The 18517-nt window shown below is 47.3% G+C and overlaps 1 protein-coding gene across 3 annotated transcripts in view; it reads left to right on the plus strand.

The window, feature by feature from the left end:
• FUBP3 (far upstream element binding protein 3) overlaps positions 1-18517 on the plus strand; it is a 50491-nt gene that overhangs the window by 11449 nt on the left and 20525 nt on the right. For 2 of the 3 annotated variants that reach the window (XM_028090512.2, XM_028090514.2), the window contains exons 2-6: positions 1736-1841; positions 12359-12392; positions 14719-14768; positions 15137-15208; positions 16484-16541. In XM_028090512.2, the coding sequence (XP_027946313.1) occupies positions 1736-1841; positions 12359-12392; positions 14719-14768; positions 15137-15208; positions 16484-16541 (320 nt within the window). The remainder of the gene's footprint in view (positions 1-1735; positions 1842-12358; positions 12393-14718; positions 14769-15136; positions 15209-16483; positions 16542-18517) is intronic. The other variant, XM_028090513.2, reaches the window with a different exon arrangement.

Genomic DNA, 18517 nt, shown 5'->3' on the forward strand with positions numbered 1-18517 from the left:
CTCCCCACTGACTGCTGATTCAGAGTAGGGGCCTGGTTATTCCTTTTTTTTTTTTTTTTTTTTTTTAAGAGAGGGAGAAATAGAATTGGGGAGGGGCAGGTGGAGAGAGAGAATCTTAAGCAGGCTCCCTGCCAGCGCAAAGCCTGATGAGGGGCTCAAGCTCATAAGATCATGACCTGAGCTAAAATCAAGAGTCAGACACTTAACCGACTGAACCACACAGGTGCCCCTCCGGGGCCTGGTTATTCTTGCTCACCACAGGAACTCCAGTGCCTGGAACAGAGCCCAGCACATAGTAGGCACTTGACATTGGTTGGATGAGTTGCCTTTTTTTTTTTTTTTTTGAGTTGCCTTATTTTAACAGCCGTGCTATTTGTGAAGCACGTTCTAGTATACAAAGTTCCTTTGTGTTGAGAGTATGTTGTTAGCTTTCCCCAAACTCTGCGGCAGGTGATGGTACACCCAGCGGATCTCATGCGGAAAGGAGAGGGGCTTGTCCAACACCACAGAACTAGTAAAGAGGAGGGAGAGACCTGACCCTGGATCCCTGACATTTAAGTCCTGCCTTGGGGTTTCAGTGTCATGATTATCTTGGGTTGTTTATTTGTTTAAGGTCATTTATGTTGGTCCCAGAAGGTCTCAGACTTCTGGGCACATTTGGACAAGCTCAGGAGAACTACCACTGAAGACTTGCTCTGTGGGACAGAGCTTCTATCTGCCCCTCCCCTTTTTTTAAAGATTTTATTTATTTGACAGAGAGATAGTGAGAGCAGGAACACAAGCAGGGGGAGTGGGAGAGGGGAAGCAGGCTTCCCGCTCAGCAGGGAGCCCGATGTAGGGCTCGATCCCAGGACCCTGGGATCATGACCTGAGCCGAAGGCAGGCGCTTAACGACTGAGCCACCCAGGCGCCCCTTCTATCTGCCCCTTAATCCACACCTATTTATTAAGCTTAATTTAGGGACTAACATCAAGAGCAGTGGCTGTAAATATTCTTCTGATTAAATGAAAGAGTTGATTTATCATGAAGATCACATTTAATTTTCCAATAAGAATGAAGTAGATAAATCCCACGTAGCATTTGTTTCTGGGGGGAAAACGTTTTAATAGCTATGTGATCATTTTTTTAACTGATAATAAATATTAAAAATTGAAACAGCTCTCAGAGGTTATCTCACTTTGTCCAGTGCAGGAATCCTTCTGAAGTAGTCTGGACAGAGGGTCATCTCCCCACTGTTTGGACACTTCAATGAGGAGCAGCTTACTATTTTAGATCTCCGTAGATGACATCATCACTTTATAGGCGTTGAAGTTATGGGATGGATGTTTTCCTAACGAGTTGTCATGTTTGAGGAAACACAGCCTTTTAAGTAATATTGGGGAGCTTGTTTCCTAAGGGAGTCCTGTGATAAAAGCTTTTGAACAAAGTTCTTCATATTGTTGATCTCCTCTCTTTTCTTAGAATGCAGTATACCTGTATTTTAAGTGATGGCTTAAAAATACTAATTTGTAGAAGACCAATGTTTGGAAGTATTTTATTTCTAAAGACATTGTTGTTAAGGCCAAAAGAGAATTCAGTTAGCAGTGAAAAGTGTCTGTCCCCTCGGTGACGATGGCTTGCGTTAATCTAGGTCGGGGGAGAAATGGGGCCACAGGCCTTTTAAGAGGACTCCTCTTTCGCCCTCACATGGAGCCAGGACTTGTTACTGAGTATTTAAATCTGATTCTCTCTGTAGATTGCTGCTAAAATTGATTCAGTTCCTCACTTGAATAATTCCACACCTCTAGTGGACCCCTCAGTGTACGGATACGGAGCACAGAAACGGCCCTTGGATGACGGAGGTGAGTTGCAGTAAATGTCTTTGCCTTTCAGATGGTAGCGAACCTGCCAGTTAAGGTGGAGTTGGTGTCAGCCATTTCCTTAGCAGCTGTCCAGCGTCTTTCTGAAGAGGAACAGTGGAGGGGACATATTGGGGATGATTGTTCTGCACAGTTCTCCGGCATTTGAGTTCTTATTTGCCTTGATAATACGGGAATGTTTTCAGCTGGGCTCTAAGGTAAAGGCCTCGCTTGGCCTTTGCGCGTCAGCTCGGAAGTAATTTGACTGATTCGAGAATTCTGTTTGCTTTAGCCCTCTGTTCTTCAAAGACACACGTGGAAATTGAAGTTCCCACTTTTCTCCAAAGAAAAGCTATGATTTGGTGCATGGCCCAGAGGAAGCTGTGGCTACATCCTGACCTTAAAGATAAAGGGCAAGGGGGTGGTGACCTCTTTGCGGTCTGCTGAGTTTTTCAGCACTCCTGTTTATGACAGGCTCTCCCCACAGGCGCCCGTCTTTCCTTCCTTCATGTGTTACTTTGTTGGTTTCTGTCTATACTTACTTCAGCCCACTTAAAAGTGCCTGTCACCAGCAGCTTGGCAAAGAGTATCTGTCAGATTGGGTGTGTACAGGGAACTCGGACTTCCTTGATCGCATTTTGTGTCTTGCAAAGTATGACTTATTATAAAAGGGAATCGGAAATGTACTGGTTTGTACATGAATATGCACGCAGCGTGTCTTCTGTCCTACTGCCTGTCTGCATGTGTGCCCAACCATGTGTATATGCACATATCTCTACGATGTATTATTAAATGGAAAAAGATCGAGGTGTACAACAGTAGATATGGTGTAATTTCCTTTTCCAAAAAAAGTGCGTGTTTTGATGTATGTAGAAAAAGTAATGTGGTGTGACTGGTTTCTCACGTCTCTTAGGGAATCCTGAAAGGGAGATTGCCATTGTTTTTAAATGTGCTAACCTTTTTGGAATAATTGTATAGGGTCAGCGTGAAGATTTTAAGGGGGCTGCGCTCATCTGGGTGTAAAAGTTCTTGTCTATTTAAAGGAACTGTTTATGAGCGCACACACACAAAACCTACCCCAGGGCCATTGGAGCTAAGGTGACCATTTAAACTGCTACTCCAAAATGGTACCCTGTGATCTTTTTATATTTGATTGGTGTTAGTGATTTCTTAAAAGAAATATGACTGATTGCATTGTCTGCATTTTTGCCGACATGAAAAACTATAATGCAAAGTGACCTTTTTACCTTTTCAAGGCAATCATGCTTCGGTTTCTCTTATGGGACATCGATATAAAAATAAAACTAAGTTGTCTGGCTCTGAGCACATGCTCTGGTAATGGACAGTCCCTCTGCCCCACTGTTTCCAGAAATCATGATCAATATCTTTCACAGCTCCCTGCCTTGCTCGCAACCCCCGTGTGGCGGGAAGTGTAAAACCTGTGTGTGCCCAGCACAGGCGATCACTGTGTCCTTTGCATAAAGAGCGCCTAGATATTTGCAAATGAACCTACGGGTGCTGGGCCGACTTTCTTCTCCCGTTAATCCTCTGTACACCCATTTGAGGGAAATTCGTAGAAGGCTCTGAGTTTATCAAGAAAGAGACCTCGGGAGCAGGCAGATGTAGCTAGGGAGTCACGGGAAATTCCAGAATCTCACTTGGAACTCCAGTTCATTACTCTGTGGTGTATCTTCACCTCTGTTTTGAGAACCATAATTTTTTTCCATGTCTGCCTTTGGGGACTGAGTCCTTGGAATCAGAAAACAAACATGGTTTCTCTTTTTCTTCCTTCTAAATATGAAGCCCAGTTACAGTAGGGAAGAACTGAGAAAGAACCTTCCTGTCTGGGGCCAGCTCTCCGTCTTACACAACAGACTGTGTGAAGAACGAGAAACTTCCCTCGGGCTTTTTACACTGGACATGACAGCTTGATAGTTAATCCTCTTCAGTTGAGCACCTTTCCAACAACAGAATTATGTAAATTGTTTTCCTCCAAGTCGGTCTCCACCCGTGGCATCGGAGATGTGCCGTCGAGTTCAGAGAGAACTCTGGGCGTTTGGAACATGTTCAGGGCAGGCCACGGTTGTCTTCTGACAGGGATAATAAGGTCACTGGGCCATTCCTCTTCTCTTGGATAAATACATATGTGAATAAACAGGTCCTGTCAAGGACAGTGATGTTCATGGTTACCCGACAGCTTCCTAGGGGTCACAGTCGTGCCATTTGTGAGAGGAGAGTTTAGAAAAGCAGAGACGGAACAACAAACAGGAATTCTGCACTTTTTTCTGAGCAATAAAGATTTCCAAAGCTTCGCGGTTCTTCCATTTGTTTGGTTTGGCTCGGGTGTTTTTGACAGAAGTTCACCAGATCACTTCTTTAGCAACATGAACTTTCTGACTTTCCTGGGAAGCCGGATTCTTTAACCTCTCAAGGGTTTGAAGCCCAGTTCCCTAGAAGTTTCTGGAGGTGTTGCTTGGGTCTGTCTAAAAGTGCTTCAACTCATTAAGTCAACCAGAGAGAACCCTCAGAAGCCTCAAGGTTTCTGCAGGACATTGAGATCTGCAAACAAGTACACCAATAGGAGGACAAAAACAAGTAAAATGAGGGAAAGGATTTGTTCTTGTTGTAGGAAGGGACCGGTTAGTTGTGTCCTGGGCAGCTTTGAAGCGTCACACTGCCGGCTCGTGAGCCCTCTCGGAGCCCAGCAAGAAGGGGTCGGAGCGTGGCTTTCCCTGCCTGCCTTGGTGCCCTGACCTGGGCCGAGCCGTCGGTCCACTGCCCTCTGCTTTGGGTCAGGTCCTTGTAAGCATTAACATCTTCGCTCTTGGCACCCACACTTCATAACAGTCTTTGAGGCGCACCCTGCCAATTCGGGAATCTTCCTGCTAGCCTCAGTGTGGCAGACAGCTTTTCCATCTGGTACTTTCTTCCTGCTACAGCTGAGGCCTCTGGCTGAAGCCGGTCTGACCAGTTCCATTCCTCTGTCCTAAGACCTGTGGCAGCTTCCGGTAATCAGGGGGGTCCAGCCCTTCCTAACCTGCCCTTCTACTCTGGCTCCCCCCCGTCCCTGTTGTTCTGCGCTCTGCAGCAGCCTGGTCATCTGTCTCTTCTCTTTGCTCTTCCCGAAACCCGTGCCCCCTCCCAGCTCTTTACCTGGCTAAGTCCTGCTTGGTCCTTAGGTCTCAGAATTGGTGGGACATCCTCCTGAGAACCTGGCCTCATCCTCATCTTTTGCCTTTCTTCAGTGCCTTGCCAGATGCCGCCGAGCCTCTTCACTTGTCCCCTGTTCTTCCTCCCTCCCCCTTCCCCCTTTCCACATACCCGCCTGACCAGAGAGTAAACAGGTCACATTCTGCTCTGAACCTCGAAAGCCGTTCATGTGTCCCCTTCCCAGGGCACATACCTACTTTATTCTGCAGATACCAGAGTATATCATGTGCCTCTCCTACTAGATTCTGCAGGCTGTGATCCTGGAGATGGGCTCTTTCCCTCCCTCCCTCCCTTACGTAGTAGATGAATAAACGCTTGATGCTTACGTTCTTTCTCTTCATGTCCTACGATTAGCATTTAGAAAATTTTGTGAAAAGTTAGATCCAAATCAAAGAGACTGGTATTAGCTTAATTTAATCTGAATCGGGGGTTGGCGTAACTTTTCTTAAAAGGACGATACGGTAAATTTTTTTAAACTTTCAGGCCATATGGGCTCTGTCCCACCGACTCAGCTCTGCTGTCAGCTTGAAAGCAGCTGGAGACGATCAGGAAGCACAGGAGCATGGCTGTGCTGCTGCTCCACAGACCGTCAGTCTTTGAGGTTTATGTACTACTGTTTAGATAGTACCGCCTTTTAAGGTTATCGGGATGGCGTTCTTGGTGAGCGAAGGCAGAGTTCTTGAGTGTGCTCTCGCATGAACCACTTACAGGAAGATCGGGACAGAGTATCGCTGTGGCCCCGGACGAGTTTTGGTTCAGCATGTGTGGCCCAGGGGCAAAGAGAAGGAGGAAACAAGAATGAGGCGGGAAGATTTTTTTTAATCCACACTTTTCAAGAGAGAAGAGGGATGAAAGGTGCCGGTGCTGAATAGTGGGGAGGGCCAGGGTTCTTGCTGCTGGGCGGCAGTGGTGTGTGGACCGCTACCTCTGGCCCACGCCACCTCTGGCAGGAGTCTCTGCTCTGAAAAGAGAGAACCTGAATCCGACACATGCTCGTACCATCCCTGAAGGAGGAGAATGACGGAAGCTGCAGGGATGAGGAGCCAAGACTAGACCTTAGTCCCTGAGGCCTGGGGGGGATGGGATGGGGCAGGGATGGAGCGGGGGATCAGGAGTGTTGTCCAGCATTAGACTTCAAGCAGGGGGAGTGAAGACCCCTGAGGTGGGGGAGAGGGGTTTCCAAGAGCCCTGTCCCAGCTCTTCTATTTGTGTGCCCCCTCTTCCCTAAAATGGATCTGAGAATTGGGTCTGTGGTGGAGTCACTGTGCCTTTCTCATCTCTGTGTCCCCTGCCATATTTCCCCTTGGTTTATGGTGGCACATCACCATCCTCAGATGCCTCAAGAGGCGTGAATCCAGAATTCTGAGTGGGGCATTCCCCAGCAACAAAGCATGAGAGTCTTGGTAAGAAATATTGAAAGGGACAGGATCTGATTTTTATTTTTATTCAGGTAGCAACTCATCGCAGAGACTCAGGTAGTCCCCTCCTCCCCGTCCATCCATCCATCCATTTTAGGATTAAAATTTAGAAGTGAGTGGTAGTCATATGGGTGCATATTAACATGTATGTGTAAGTTGGAAAAAGGAAGTGAAATTTTTCCCCCCTGGCGAAGTATGATCTGACAGGTTTGACAGTTGGCTTAGCCAACTAGATATCCCATATAGTAGATAGAGATGATCCACAGAAATGAATGAGCTAATAAATCTGTCACATCAGTGTTACAACAGAGATACAACCGAAGCTTCTGTACAATACCTGCTATGTTCTTTGTACCTGTTAACGTAGGGATTCCTTTTAGATGTCACATTAAAAGTGGATTTATAGTTTTTCAAAACCCTTTTAGGAAATGTATGATCCTAAGTGGTTCTCCACCCTGGCTGGCTATGAGGCCCACCCAAGGAGCTTTTAAAAACACATCTTATGGTACAGCCTTTCTAGAAAACTTACAAAATGAAGCATGTGCTCTCCATTCAGCCCACAGTTAGACCTGTTTATTCTCAAGAAACAAAAATCTGTCCACAGATCTTTGTAGCAGCTTTATTCGTAATGACTCCAAACTGGATACAGCCCAGATGTCCTTCAGCAGGTCAATGGCTAACAAAATGGTACATCCGTATGGTAGAACACTACTCAGCAACAAAAGGAATAAACTATTCATACACGCAACAATCTCGATGAATCTGCAGGTAATTCAGCTGGGTGAAAAAAGCCAATCGCAAAAGGTTACATACTTTGTGATCCCATTTATGTACCATTTTTGGAATGGAGAATGGATTAGTGATTGCCAGGATGTAGAGATGGAGCTGGGTGGGGGAGGCCCCTGTATAATAAGAAAAGATCACTGGAAGGAACCCAGAAGCCTGAATTCCTTTTCATGTGGATAAGGAATCCGATGTCTGGAGAAGTGGTTTGACCAAGGGCTGATGTCTGAGAAGTGGCAGAGGCAAGACTTGAACCCAAGTCACTGTCTCTCGTGCCATGATAGTGCATGCTGGGAAACGTGGGCTCCGGGGCACCTGGGTTGCTTAGTCAGTTAAGCATCCGACTCTTGGTTTCGGCTCAGGTTGTGATCTCAGGGTCATGAGATCGAGCCCCTTGTTGGACTCCATGTTCAGTGCGGAGTCTCCTTGAGATTCTCTCTCCCTTTCCCCCTCCCTGTGTACATGCACGTGAACTCACACTTTCTCTCTAAAAATAAATAAATCTTAAAAAAAAAAAGAAAGAAAGAAAATGTGGGCTCCAAAGTGGTAGAGTAGGGTTTGAATCCCAGCTTTGCAATTTGTTAACTATGTGACTTTGGGCAGGTTGCTTAACCTGTTTGAGCCTCTGTTTCCTCACCTGTAAAATGGAGTTAATACTGACCTCATGAGGTTATCCTAAGGATTATAACAAGTTATTTGTGAGTGAAACACCACTCAATATTTCCATCAGAACTAGTTAGTACACACACACTAAAACACATGCGTAGCTGAAATAAAAGCTTAATGGAATATATACCCTTACTATATATGATATACTCCATTTCTGATTTCGGGTTTTAATAAAGCTGGTTGTGATCCCCAAAACTGATTTTATGACCTCTGGCCTAAAGGAAAATAAGGCCCAGTGCTACAAACACGTATCAGAGACCTGTTTTTCCTCTTAATGTCACTCCAGTGCTCCTCAGGTCAGGCTGTGGGTAGGCACTCGGACGGGGAAGGGGTGCAGGTGGGGTTCCTAACGCCCCCACAGCCTTGGAGACTAGGTCAGGTCACTGCTCATCCAGAGCTTCCTCCTGGCCCTACTAGACTCTGTGCTTCTTGAGGGTCAAGATGGCCTTGCACACTGTGTTGCCTCCGGACTCTGCCCAGACCAGAGAGGTGTGACCAGCATGCCTTCACAGGGGCACAGGTGCTCTCCTGGGCCCTCCAGCTTCCTGGTTGGTAGAGCGGGCCTGTTGATAAAGCGTCTGCCTCCTGGGGCTCTCGTAGGCCTGAGTGGGCTCAGCGGTGAGGTGCCTAGAACACCGCTCGCCAAGGCCCGTGAGCTTGCGAGTGAGGGTGCCATTATGGAGAATAGCCTGGGTTCACTCCTGATTTTTTGAAAATGACAATTTGCAAAATCAGTGACGGATTACTTGCCTAAGGACTTTCAGCTGAACTCAGCAGGTCAGTGTTTTGTGGCCCTGGGTGGAGAGTTGCTGCCTTAGAACACAGGAAGCCTTTGTCCTGTCCTTGGGAAGAAAGCCTTATAAAAGTGCTTAGAAAATGGCAGAAGGGGCACCTGGGTGGTTTAGTTGTTAGGCATCTGCCTCGGCTCAGGTCATGATCCCAGGGTCCTGGGATCGAGCCCCGCGTCGGGCTCCCTGCTCTGCAGGAAACCTATTCTCCCTCTCCCACTCCCCCTGCTTGTGTTCCCTCTCTCACTGTGTCTCCCTCTGTCAAAAAAAATAAAAATCTTAAAAGAAAAGAAAAAGGCAGAAATCTCTGCCACCGACTGTAGGTATTCCTGACCGTAACCGGGGCCTGGAAAGGCGTTGATCAGAGTCGGAGGAGCCGGGGAGCCAGGGACGGGGGCAGGATTGTTCCCGAAATCTGTAGAGGAAGCTTTGGTTTCTTTACTTATTTGGTCAGTTATATAAAAGGTGCTGATGTTTTCTGTCCTGACCGACCCACCCATTCACCTGCCTCCGGTCTGCCGCTCTGTGCACCATGCCCGCGCCTGCTGTCTGCGTTCCTACAAGGAGGACGGGGGCTTTTGTGAAGAGGGGGCCTGGGGGTTAACTCTTAAAATTGCTGCATGTACATGGGCACCTGGGTGACTCAGATGGTTAGGCGTCTGCCTTCGGCTCAGGTCATGATCCCAGGGTCCTGGGATCGAGTCCCGCATCGGGCTCCCTGCTCGGCCGGGAGCCTGCTTCTCCCTCTGCTTCTGCTCCCCCTGCTTGTGCTCTCTCACTCTCTCTGTCAAATTAATAAAATCTTTAAAAAAATTTTTTTAAAAATTGATGCATGTTATAAAGTTGGGTATGTTCCTTGGTGATATTTTGTAGCATTTCTTTAGGGGAAGAAAGAGGAAGACATTTTTCTCCTCGCTAGTGGGGAAAAATGTGTCCAGTGCCTTATTTTTTTTTTTTTTGAAGATCATTATTGAAATTGGCAGAGTATTGTTACTCTTTAGAAAAAATTTCTCGTATTGTAGCATGAGTCTTTTCTATGGGAAGCTCATTTTTCCCCTAGCCCAGACGGCTTCCCATTATGTGGTGTGCCAGGTAAACGAGAACCACACCTGTGTGCGTGTGTGTCTGTGTGTGTATGCGCAATTGCACATGTGTGTGCTGGAATGGAGCGGGGGTGAACTTCTGAGGGGAAATGAAGCATTGTGGACCAGCATGCACCATTAACGGGAAATAGGACTGATTGTATGCAGCATTTTGCCTTTTTTACAGTAAAATGACTGTAGTTACCATGGAATTGAACTTGATAGGTCCCCATATTACTCCCTTGTCGGACCCCTCTTCATTGTGAAGACTGAGAGGAGGCTCCCTGTTCGTGGAGTGGACGTTACCCATCCCCCGTGTGAGTGCCCGATCTAACTGCTGGTTTTCACTTGTAGGCATCAAATGGGGCCGTTTCCACAGGGACTGAAACTTTAATAAATCGCACGTTTCAGCCTGCGGCTTCAGCATTTGCACAGAGGAGAGTGCGAGAGTGCTTCCTAAGAGTCTACCAACTCCGAGTTGAGTCTGGGTTGGAATTGGATTCCCTTCCTCGGGGTCGTGGCTCTCGGCAGTCCGTCTCTCGGCGGGATGCTGGTGTGTGCACTTCGACTTTTGCTCTTTTCGAGCCCCTCCCCTTCCCAGCGAGGCAGTGGGCACCTGTGACACGTACCTTACCAGCAAAAAGGAATTGCCCTTTTTTGTGTGACAAGCACAAAATTTCAAATGGCTTTCGACCAGAGCCTTTTGAATGTTCTTCTGAATCTCATGAAGTTCTTTACGGTAGTAGCGTTGCCCCTTACCCTATTTCTATAGCTTTTCTGGCCAAACTATCCGAAGATCATCAGCCTTTTGACATCTCTTACCAAACAGCACAGCGGGCCAGGAGCCAAGGTCCGGCTGTGTTGCCCTGTTTGGGGACCAGATACCTCTGTGTTCTCTGCGTGTCAAGGCATTTCAGCCTTTAGTCTCTCCATCTTCAGTGTATTCTTGACCCCCGAGAGGCATTCTGAAAGTGAGCAGGGAGACTGAGCTGGGCCCTTGAGTAGGGACAGCTAACCAAACTCAAGGGCACTCTTGTAGACATCCTTCTTCAGCCTGTTTTTTTCATACCCACTGCCTTAGATGGTGGACAGTCCTCTCGTGCGCACGCCATCCAGGGGCCGAGTGTGTGACAAGGACTCCTTGCCCAAGGTTGTAATTGAACAGTTTTCACGTGGGATGGGAATCCTGAGCACTGCCTCTCCCAAGTGAGAGCATTTGTCACATTCTAACTGGAAATGCAAAAAGAAAATCTGAAGATTCAATAAAAAACAATTCTCTTATCCCTGAGATAAGCAGATTAATAGTATATAATGTCAATATTTTGGCTGCAAACCATTATCTTGCTATTGATCCTGAAGAAATATGGTACTGACTCCGTAGCTTCATTTACTTTTTGCTAGCTTGTTTCTTTATGCTCTTTCTTCTTTTAAAATACCATGATCTGGTTTCTTTTCCTTTGTCATCTTAGGACCAGTTCCCGTCCAGTCAGAAGGACAGGGTTAAGTTCAGGCAGAAAGAAGAGCGGTTGGGAGTTGTAGATTTCAGCTGTCAGACCATTCCACTCTTTGTTTGGAAGCTGATGTGCTTGACCCTTCCCCACTGATCTCCTGTCTGTCCTCCTTCTGACTTTCGTATTTTTGAGACATATTTTTGAATGCTCTGGTTAGCACATTGCAAGATCCATTCAGTTCCTCAGAATATGTTTAGGATTTATACTTTTTCATTGTCCGCTGACTGTTTCCTGGGCTGCGTTTTCCAAAAGAGAAACAGCACAGAATCCTTTTTGCTGATGGCTGGTGAGGGAGACACTCATCAATAGCTGAAAGAGGAGAAACTGGAACAAAAAGCGTAGCTAAAGTGGTTTTGTGGGAATGTGATTACAGAGTTGGTTTTCATAGTAAGAGGCTGTTTGGCACTGCTGTCTCTGTGAAATGGGCTTGAAAGGCACTTGCTCATTCTTAGCGTCCACTGCGTATGGACTGCTGTGGTGGGTCAACGAAGAGGCCCAAGGAAGGAAGATGCCAGATCCTCTCCTTGAGATGTTTATGTTCTTGGGAGGGCAGGGAGAATTGGGGGGGGGCGGTTTGCCCCATGGCCAGCAGGAACATATGTGCATGTTCTTAGTGACCACAGCTGCCACGGAGCCGTCCTTAACAATGCTCCCAGGCTAGGAGGTTAAACCTTCTCATTTGTTTGAGAAAGAGAAAGAGGGAACCCTCACTATCTTTACATTGAGTCTGGATCCAGAGCAGGAGGGAGGTGGGAAGGGAGAGGGATTTAGGCAGGCGGGATTTTCTCCCAGGCTTCTCAGCAGGCGGACACGCAGATCAATTTCTTATCCTGCGTTCAGCTGGACACTGGGTTAGAGACTGTGTTGATCAAGATGTCCCCTCCTGTTTCATATCATGTAACGCATTCATTGCAGCCACTGAGCCTAAATTACTGTTTGCTTTTCTTTCTGTCTTTCTTCCCCCCACCCTCCCCGAAATGGTAAGAACTCGTGTAAGGATAGAGTTAGTTTATCCAAGCTAATGCTTTGATTTTTCTTTTCTCTTTCTCTTTGCCGCAGTAGGTAACCAGTTAGGGGCCTTGGTACATCAAAGGTAAGCAGTGGGTTATGTTTTATTATTTATTGATCATTTCTAATTGTTTATTGATCCACCATCTGTACTAGAGTGTTAGAAAGTCAGAGGTTGAGAATGGGAAAAACCAGGGGCTAGATTTCTTTAAGACTCAAGTTTTTTGTAGTCCTTCCCAAGACAGCGAAAGCTCAAAGGATAAACGAACAGGAGGTATTAAAAATCAGCCATTATTGTATGTAAACTTAACAGACCTCTAGAGTGTGGGAGCTGCTCTTTTCTGTCCACATACATCAATCTAAAGAGAGAAATTTTCCATCCTGAGTTGATGGCTTCCCCAGTGTTTTACGAATCCTTAATGCCTTCATTTGAGCAAAGTCGTCCCCAAGAAGTATGCATCGTTGGGCTTTCACAAGATAAAGCTTGTGACTCTCAAGGAGTCGTGGGCCTGGGCGGCCAGAAGCCCGGGCTCCAGCTCATGCCCTTGAGGAGGGACTTGCCAGAGAACCTTGGAGAAGGGCCTAGTTGTTTCCCTGCCTCAGTTTACCCTCATAGCCTTCCCTTAAATATTGAGGATTTAGATACAGAGACGTCTGGGCTTTAAAAAGACCCGTCTGTAAGATAGGATATTTGTGGTCACACTGTTACCTTTCAAAAACAATAAAATATGCAGGAAACTGCCACAGTTTCTCTTCCCTCATGGATGACATTCTGTGGTGTGCATCTGTTACTATAACATATTATCCTTAATCTTCACCAGCAATGATACAATTATATGCTCTTGTGTGCTACACAGATGTTTGGGAGTTTCTAGAAATCATCAGGCCTCAGTTAACCAAAAGATTTAACCTGGGTTTTGTTGTGTTATTGGTTTGCTTTGTTTTTTAATGAATTAGAATAATTTAAATGATGTTGCTGTTAGTATCAAACATAATTTTCCTATAAAGCCGTGATTAAGATTTTACTTTCCCAAGAACATTCATACTTTGTGCATTCGACAAGTTTCAGCCTCTCAACCAGAATGGAGCTTTGTCTTCCAGGGGGCCCAGAGCAGCTCATCTTCATACATTTCTTCCTCAAAGAGAGTCTGCTCCTGCCGTTCCTGAGGGCTGAGGAACTGCCTGAGTTGTGTGACAGTTTGTATTGTGATAGCGTTGAACCGCTTCTAGTAAATTCCCCATTAACACTTGCTGAGAACAGACGGTGCTACACACGTGAGCCGCAGTCTTGTGGCTGCACACACAGGAGCACTGTGACCCTTTGCCACGGCCGGGAAACACTCCCCACAGGGACCCGTGCTGTCCAGATGTGTTGGGCCCACAGTGTTACTGATTTAGGACGTTGAAATTGCCTCATTTGGGGGCGAACTCAAATATCCCAAGACGTAGGAAGGATCTCTGCACATGTGTAAACCGGGGGAGGTAAACTCGGGCAGAAGACGGTCTGCTCTCCTCAAACTGATGGAGTGGCGAGTGCTGTTGATGATGCTGTCTTTCTCCTGCGTGCCCCGCTGTCCCTAAAAACGTGCACTTGATTCGGTCTTCTCCATGATGGGTAAAAATCCAGCTGTGTGAGAGACGTTTAAAAATGCTCACCTTTTTTTTCTTTTTAAACTACTTGCATTTAGCTTCCTCCTAAGGTAAATGTTTAGATTTAATTGCTTTCTGGGGCATTGGGCAAATTAGATATTGTCCACAATACACTCTGTGGCAAATCTGAAGGTTTGTTTGAAAGAACCAGTGCAGTAGTTGTTTAAAAAAAAAAAAAAACCACCCAACACGTAATGGTTGGGATAGCATTTTACGAAAGTACCTTGCAGAGTAAGTGGGTGATGATCCTGTCCTGGTCAACACTGATTAGGCCTCTGTTGGGTACTGGTTCCATTTGGAGCATCTCACCCAAAACAACAGATAAATTAGAGGGAGGCCAGAAAGCAATAAAAAGATGGGAAACAAGGAATGTTGAAGAGAAATTCAACATTGCTGTCTGTATTTAGCAACGAGACCGGAAGAGGAGTCTAAACTAACTTCACAAGCCTTGGAGAGTCTTTTAAGTGTTAAGCAATACCAAGAAGAAAAGGCAGTTGTTAGCAGAGTTGATGGTTTAATGAAAAATCAGAGGTTTCTTCCTCTGACACAGCGAGAGAGGAGGCTTGGATCTTTTCAAGAAGGGATTGACCAAAGGGCCCGTTAGATGACGCTCTTTCTTGAGGGCTGGGGACTTGTTGGCCAAACTGGCATGATTCATTTTAAGTCTCTGTCTTCCAGCATTGCCAACATGGGAAATTTGGGGAACCTGAAATGGCTGTGAAATTCTTTTTATGTTTTTCCAAAATGTTCTTTGTTTTTAGGGCAGTAATAACAGAAGAATTCAAAGTGCCTGATAAAATGGTTGGATTTAGTAAGTATCCACATTATCTACTTTCCTCTGATGAGTCTCTCAGTGTAACTGTCGCTCTGGTAGAATGCTTTGCACACTGTGTCCCCCAGAGCCCCAAAGGGCTGCAGGTCTCTCTCCAGGCTGAGAGATAGAGACCCATGCGCCTGCCTCCTCCAATCTCTCTCCCCACCCCACCTCTCTCCTCACTTCAGCTGGAGTACCCTGTACCTGTCCGCTGTGTTTCACATGTGATTTCCGTGGCTCGCTGAGGCCACCCTGCTTTGCAGTGCCGCGAGCCAAGTGTAAATGTTTGCTGAGTTAATTAAGTCATTCATGCATGGTTAAATATGGAACGGAGTAATGTTCTGACCCTGTTCCATTTGTTTCAGTTATCGGCAGGGGAGGTGAGCAGATTTCACGGATTCAAGCAGAATCTGGTTGCAAAATTCAGATTGCTTCAGGTAAGGCTTCTTTTTTCCTAGATCTCAGTTTGGTAGAAATCAGTATTTTGTCCACTTTTCCAGATTCATTACCTTTGCTCGTTGCTTAGAAGTTTAGGGGCCTGGGTAAGTATGTGCGATTGCTGTTTTCCTTGTGCTTTTAGAGCTGAACTCAGATGAGAACCAGAAAAACCAGGGCAAAAGCGGGCCCGGAGATGAGGCCGCCCGTCTGGCCTCTGGAGGAGGCCCTCCGTAGTTCTGTGGCTCCGCGTGGCCCCTGCCAGACACCTGTTGCTCTGGGATCTCTGTTTTCTGTACCAAGGTGTTATGCCAGACAGTGGGGCCTAGAGGAGTGCTGTGTCTTTGGGGTCACTCCTGGGGACTGCTCACTGGCTCCCCTGGATTAGACCATCCCTCCCACCCCTCGTTGTGGAAAGAGGCCAAGGCCAGCTGGGGGCGGTTCTGGCTAAATTAGCACACATGAAACACGGTTCAGGACCTTTCCCAGCTGGGTCCGTTTTGACCATGAATTACGGAAAGAGGTTGAGGAAAACAAGCATTCTTATGAATAGTTCGAACAACTCGTTTGAGTTTGGTCTCTTTCCATAGTGGAGGAGGGGGTGTGGAGGACCGTTGACCAGAGAGGCATTTGTCTGTTTAAAAGATACACGTTACAGTGTCTCGAAGGCAGTAACTGCTGTTAGTTATTTGTCTTTTTTTTTTTTTTGGAGTTAAAAGAATTTTAAGGAGCGAGTTTTTTAGGAACAAAGTAAAGCGTCGTGTGGTGTTGGAAAGCAAGCTTCTCCTCTCTTGTCAAATCACCCGGAACTATTTCCACATAGATACCACTGTTCTCTTGGGAGATTCATGCACTACCTGGTAATAGGCCTGATGTGCATCTACTATTAAATTGCTCACTGGTGTGCAAGCAGGTGACCTTACCCCACTCTGCAGGCGGAGAAACTGAGGAAGAGTGGGTGACGCGGCTCAGGCACTTCTTAGCACACAAATGGGTCAGAAATGAAGCTGAGACCCCTAATCAGGACCCACTCGGAGGGCTCCGCAGCGTCCTGCCTGCTCCCCCTGCAGAACCTGTTTCTACTTTGAGAGTTTAGGGTGGAGCTACCAGCCTCCCGTTCTCTCCACAAGGGGAAGCAAACTGTCTTTTCCTGGGGCCTGGGCTTCTGTGGGGCCGGTGTAGGAACCAGCCCAGAGAGACAAGCTGTACACAGAGGCACAGGTGCACGGTTGCCTGATGCCCACCAACACACCTCATCTTCTTGATTCTTCTTATAGAGAGTTCTGGGATTCCAGAGAGGCCCTGTGTACTTACCGGAACCCCAGAAAGTATTGAGTAAGTTTATTTTATTTACTTTTTCCTTTCACTCTTCTTCCTCCTTCCCCAAATGGGGAGACACGGAAGGGCAAAACTGTCACTGAACACTGTGGATCTGTCCTGCTGCCTGGCCACGAAAGCAGATGCTTCTGTGGAGAAGGATCTGGGAGGTGGCCATGCCAGGGGAGTTTGCTGTTACTTAAAAAACACATGAGGTATCACCTTTTTTTTTTTTTCAAACCCTACAGAATTTCTGGCAGCCGTCATAACATCCACTTCATACACCAGGTTCTTTAAAGAGTGTGCGTTTGCCCCGCCTGAAGGCTCTCATCAGCTTTTACTTCTTCCTTGGTGACACCTCCTTTCCCTGAGCAGGTCTGCCTTCGTGAGCCTGTCACTTGGTGAACCGTTGAGAATCCTGGTACCAGGTCTTTTGCCTGGGGCTGATCCCATTGCCCTTCTGACATCCGTGAACCAAACGAATTGATTCTTCGTGGCCATTGCTCCTCTCGGGGGGCTGTATGGACCGGTCAGAGGGTGTCCTGACTAGGGGGGGCCCTTGCAACCACCTTATGGCTGGCATTGCTTTCTGACCGTGGGACACCCATGCTCAGAGCGTTGTACCACCAGAGGCAGGCCTTGTCAATCCACGAACCTCCTGGGGAACAGGGATGTACTAACTTAGAGTCTGCTCGCTCTCCCTTTTCAGTCGACTGAGTAGCGTTGTATTTGGGGACAGGGGTGCTAAGATTCTCTCTGGCTCGGTAGATAGGGCTCTTTTACTGTTTCCATTTCTCCGGGAGTCCAGATGAGTTTAAATTCTCTTGTTCTGCTGCAACATTGCAAGCAGTGAACCAGAGTGAGTATCACTGGCAGGTGTGCATTATAGGCCAAGCGGGATGGTTTTGCTAGAGTCGAGGCATTTTTCTTCCAACACAGGTTAATTTAGTACACAAGCAAAATATTAAAAAGCTGGTGTCGCTGAGAAGACCGGCCAGGCCGATTCTGTACCCAGAGAGGCTCAAGACGATGAAAGGCAACATCTGTTTCCTCCCTTTCTCTCTTCTTTCCTCTACTCTTCTAACCATTCCTGCTTCCTCTTCTACCCAGGCAGTCGGGGCAATGGGATTGTAACTTTAGGAGGAAATAGTTTCATTTTCTTCTTCGGGTGCTGCATAGTAGCAGAATTCTTCCCTATCAGAGGAGCCAAAAAATAGACCGTACATGGTGATTTAAAGAACAAGTACTGCAGACCAGACCAGCCAGGGGAGCTTCTGGTGCTGAAAAGGCAATTGCCCCAACAGGTGGCCTGGGGGGCCGGGCTGGGCGTGCTATGTCGACACAGCAGTCTCCCTCCCCAGCCTCCGAGTCCCCCGGCACCAGATAGCATCACAGGGGAAGCAGGGGGCCTGGAGAGCCGAGCGGACAGGCATGGAGCCAGCGTCTGTGGCTCTGCAGCTGCCCCAGGCCCCTGCCTCCTCCTCCCACCCCTTGAGACCACACTGGCGATCCATAGCCTGAGCTCAAAAGCCAGAGAGCGGGTTGGCTAGGGAGAAGAGATTTGGAGTCTGGGAATTCAGATGGTGACTACTAACCCTCGCTTTCTTTCTTCCCACCTCTCTCGTTGCTCTCTCCTGCCCATATTTAACGAGTGTCTCTTGAGTGTCTCCTCTGTGGGAAGCATTATGGCGGACTGGGGACCAGGAAAAGGTACAGAGGGATCAGAGGTGGTCTCCGCCGCCGTAGCGGCTGACGGTTGTGATAGGAGACGAGACACGTTGGTGATGGGAACGGCAGACATCCTCAGGAGCAGGGGGCAGGCCGGACAGGGCTGTGGTGGAATGTTGGCGTGCGGTGTGTGTTGCTTTTAAATTCCAGCCCGGTAGCGTGGCGGATGGCAGAGACCTCCCGGGCTGTGGGGGCAGGAGCCGGAGCTGGATGGAGGGCTGCCTTGACTCCTTCGTGGCCCTCCGCCGGTGCTGTTTCCCCCCCAC

This window comes from Eumetopias jubatus, unplaced genomic scaffold (genome assembly GCF_037043125.1).
Source record: "Eumetopias jubatus isolate StellerSeaLion01/CBP00866 unplaced genomic scaffold, mEumJub1_p1.0 scaffold_15, whole genome shotgun sequence".
Taxonomy (NCBI): domain Eukaryota; kingdom Metazoa; phylum Chordata; class Mammalia; order Carnivora; family Otariidae; genus Eumetopias; species Eumetopias jubatus.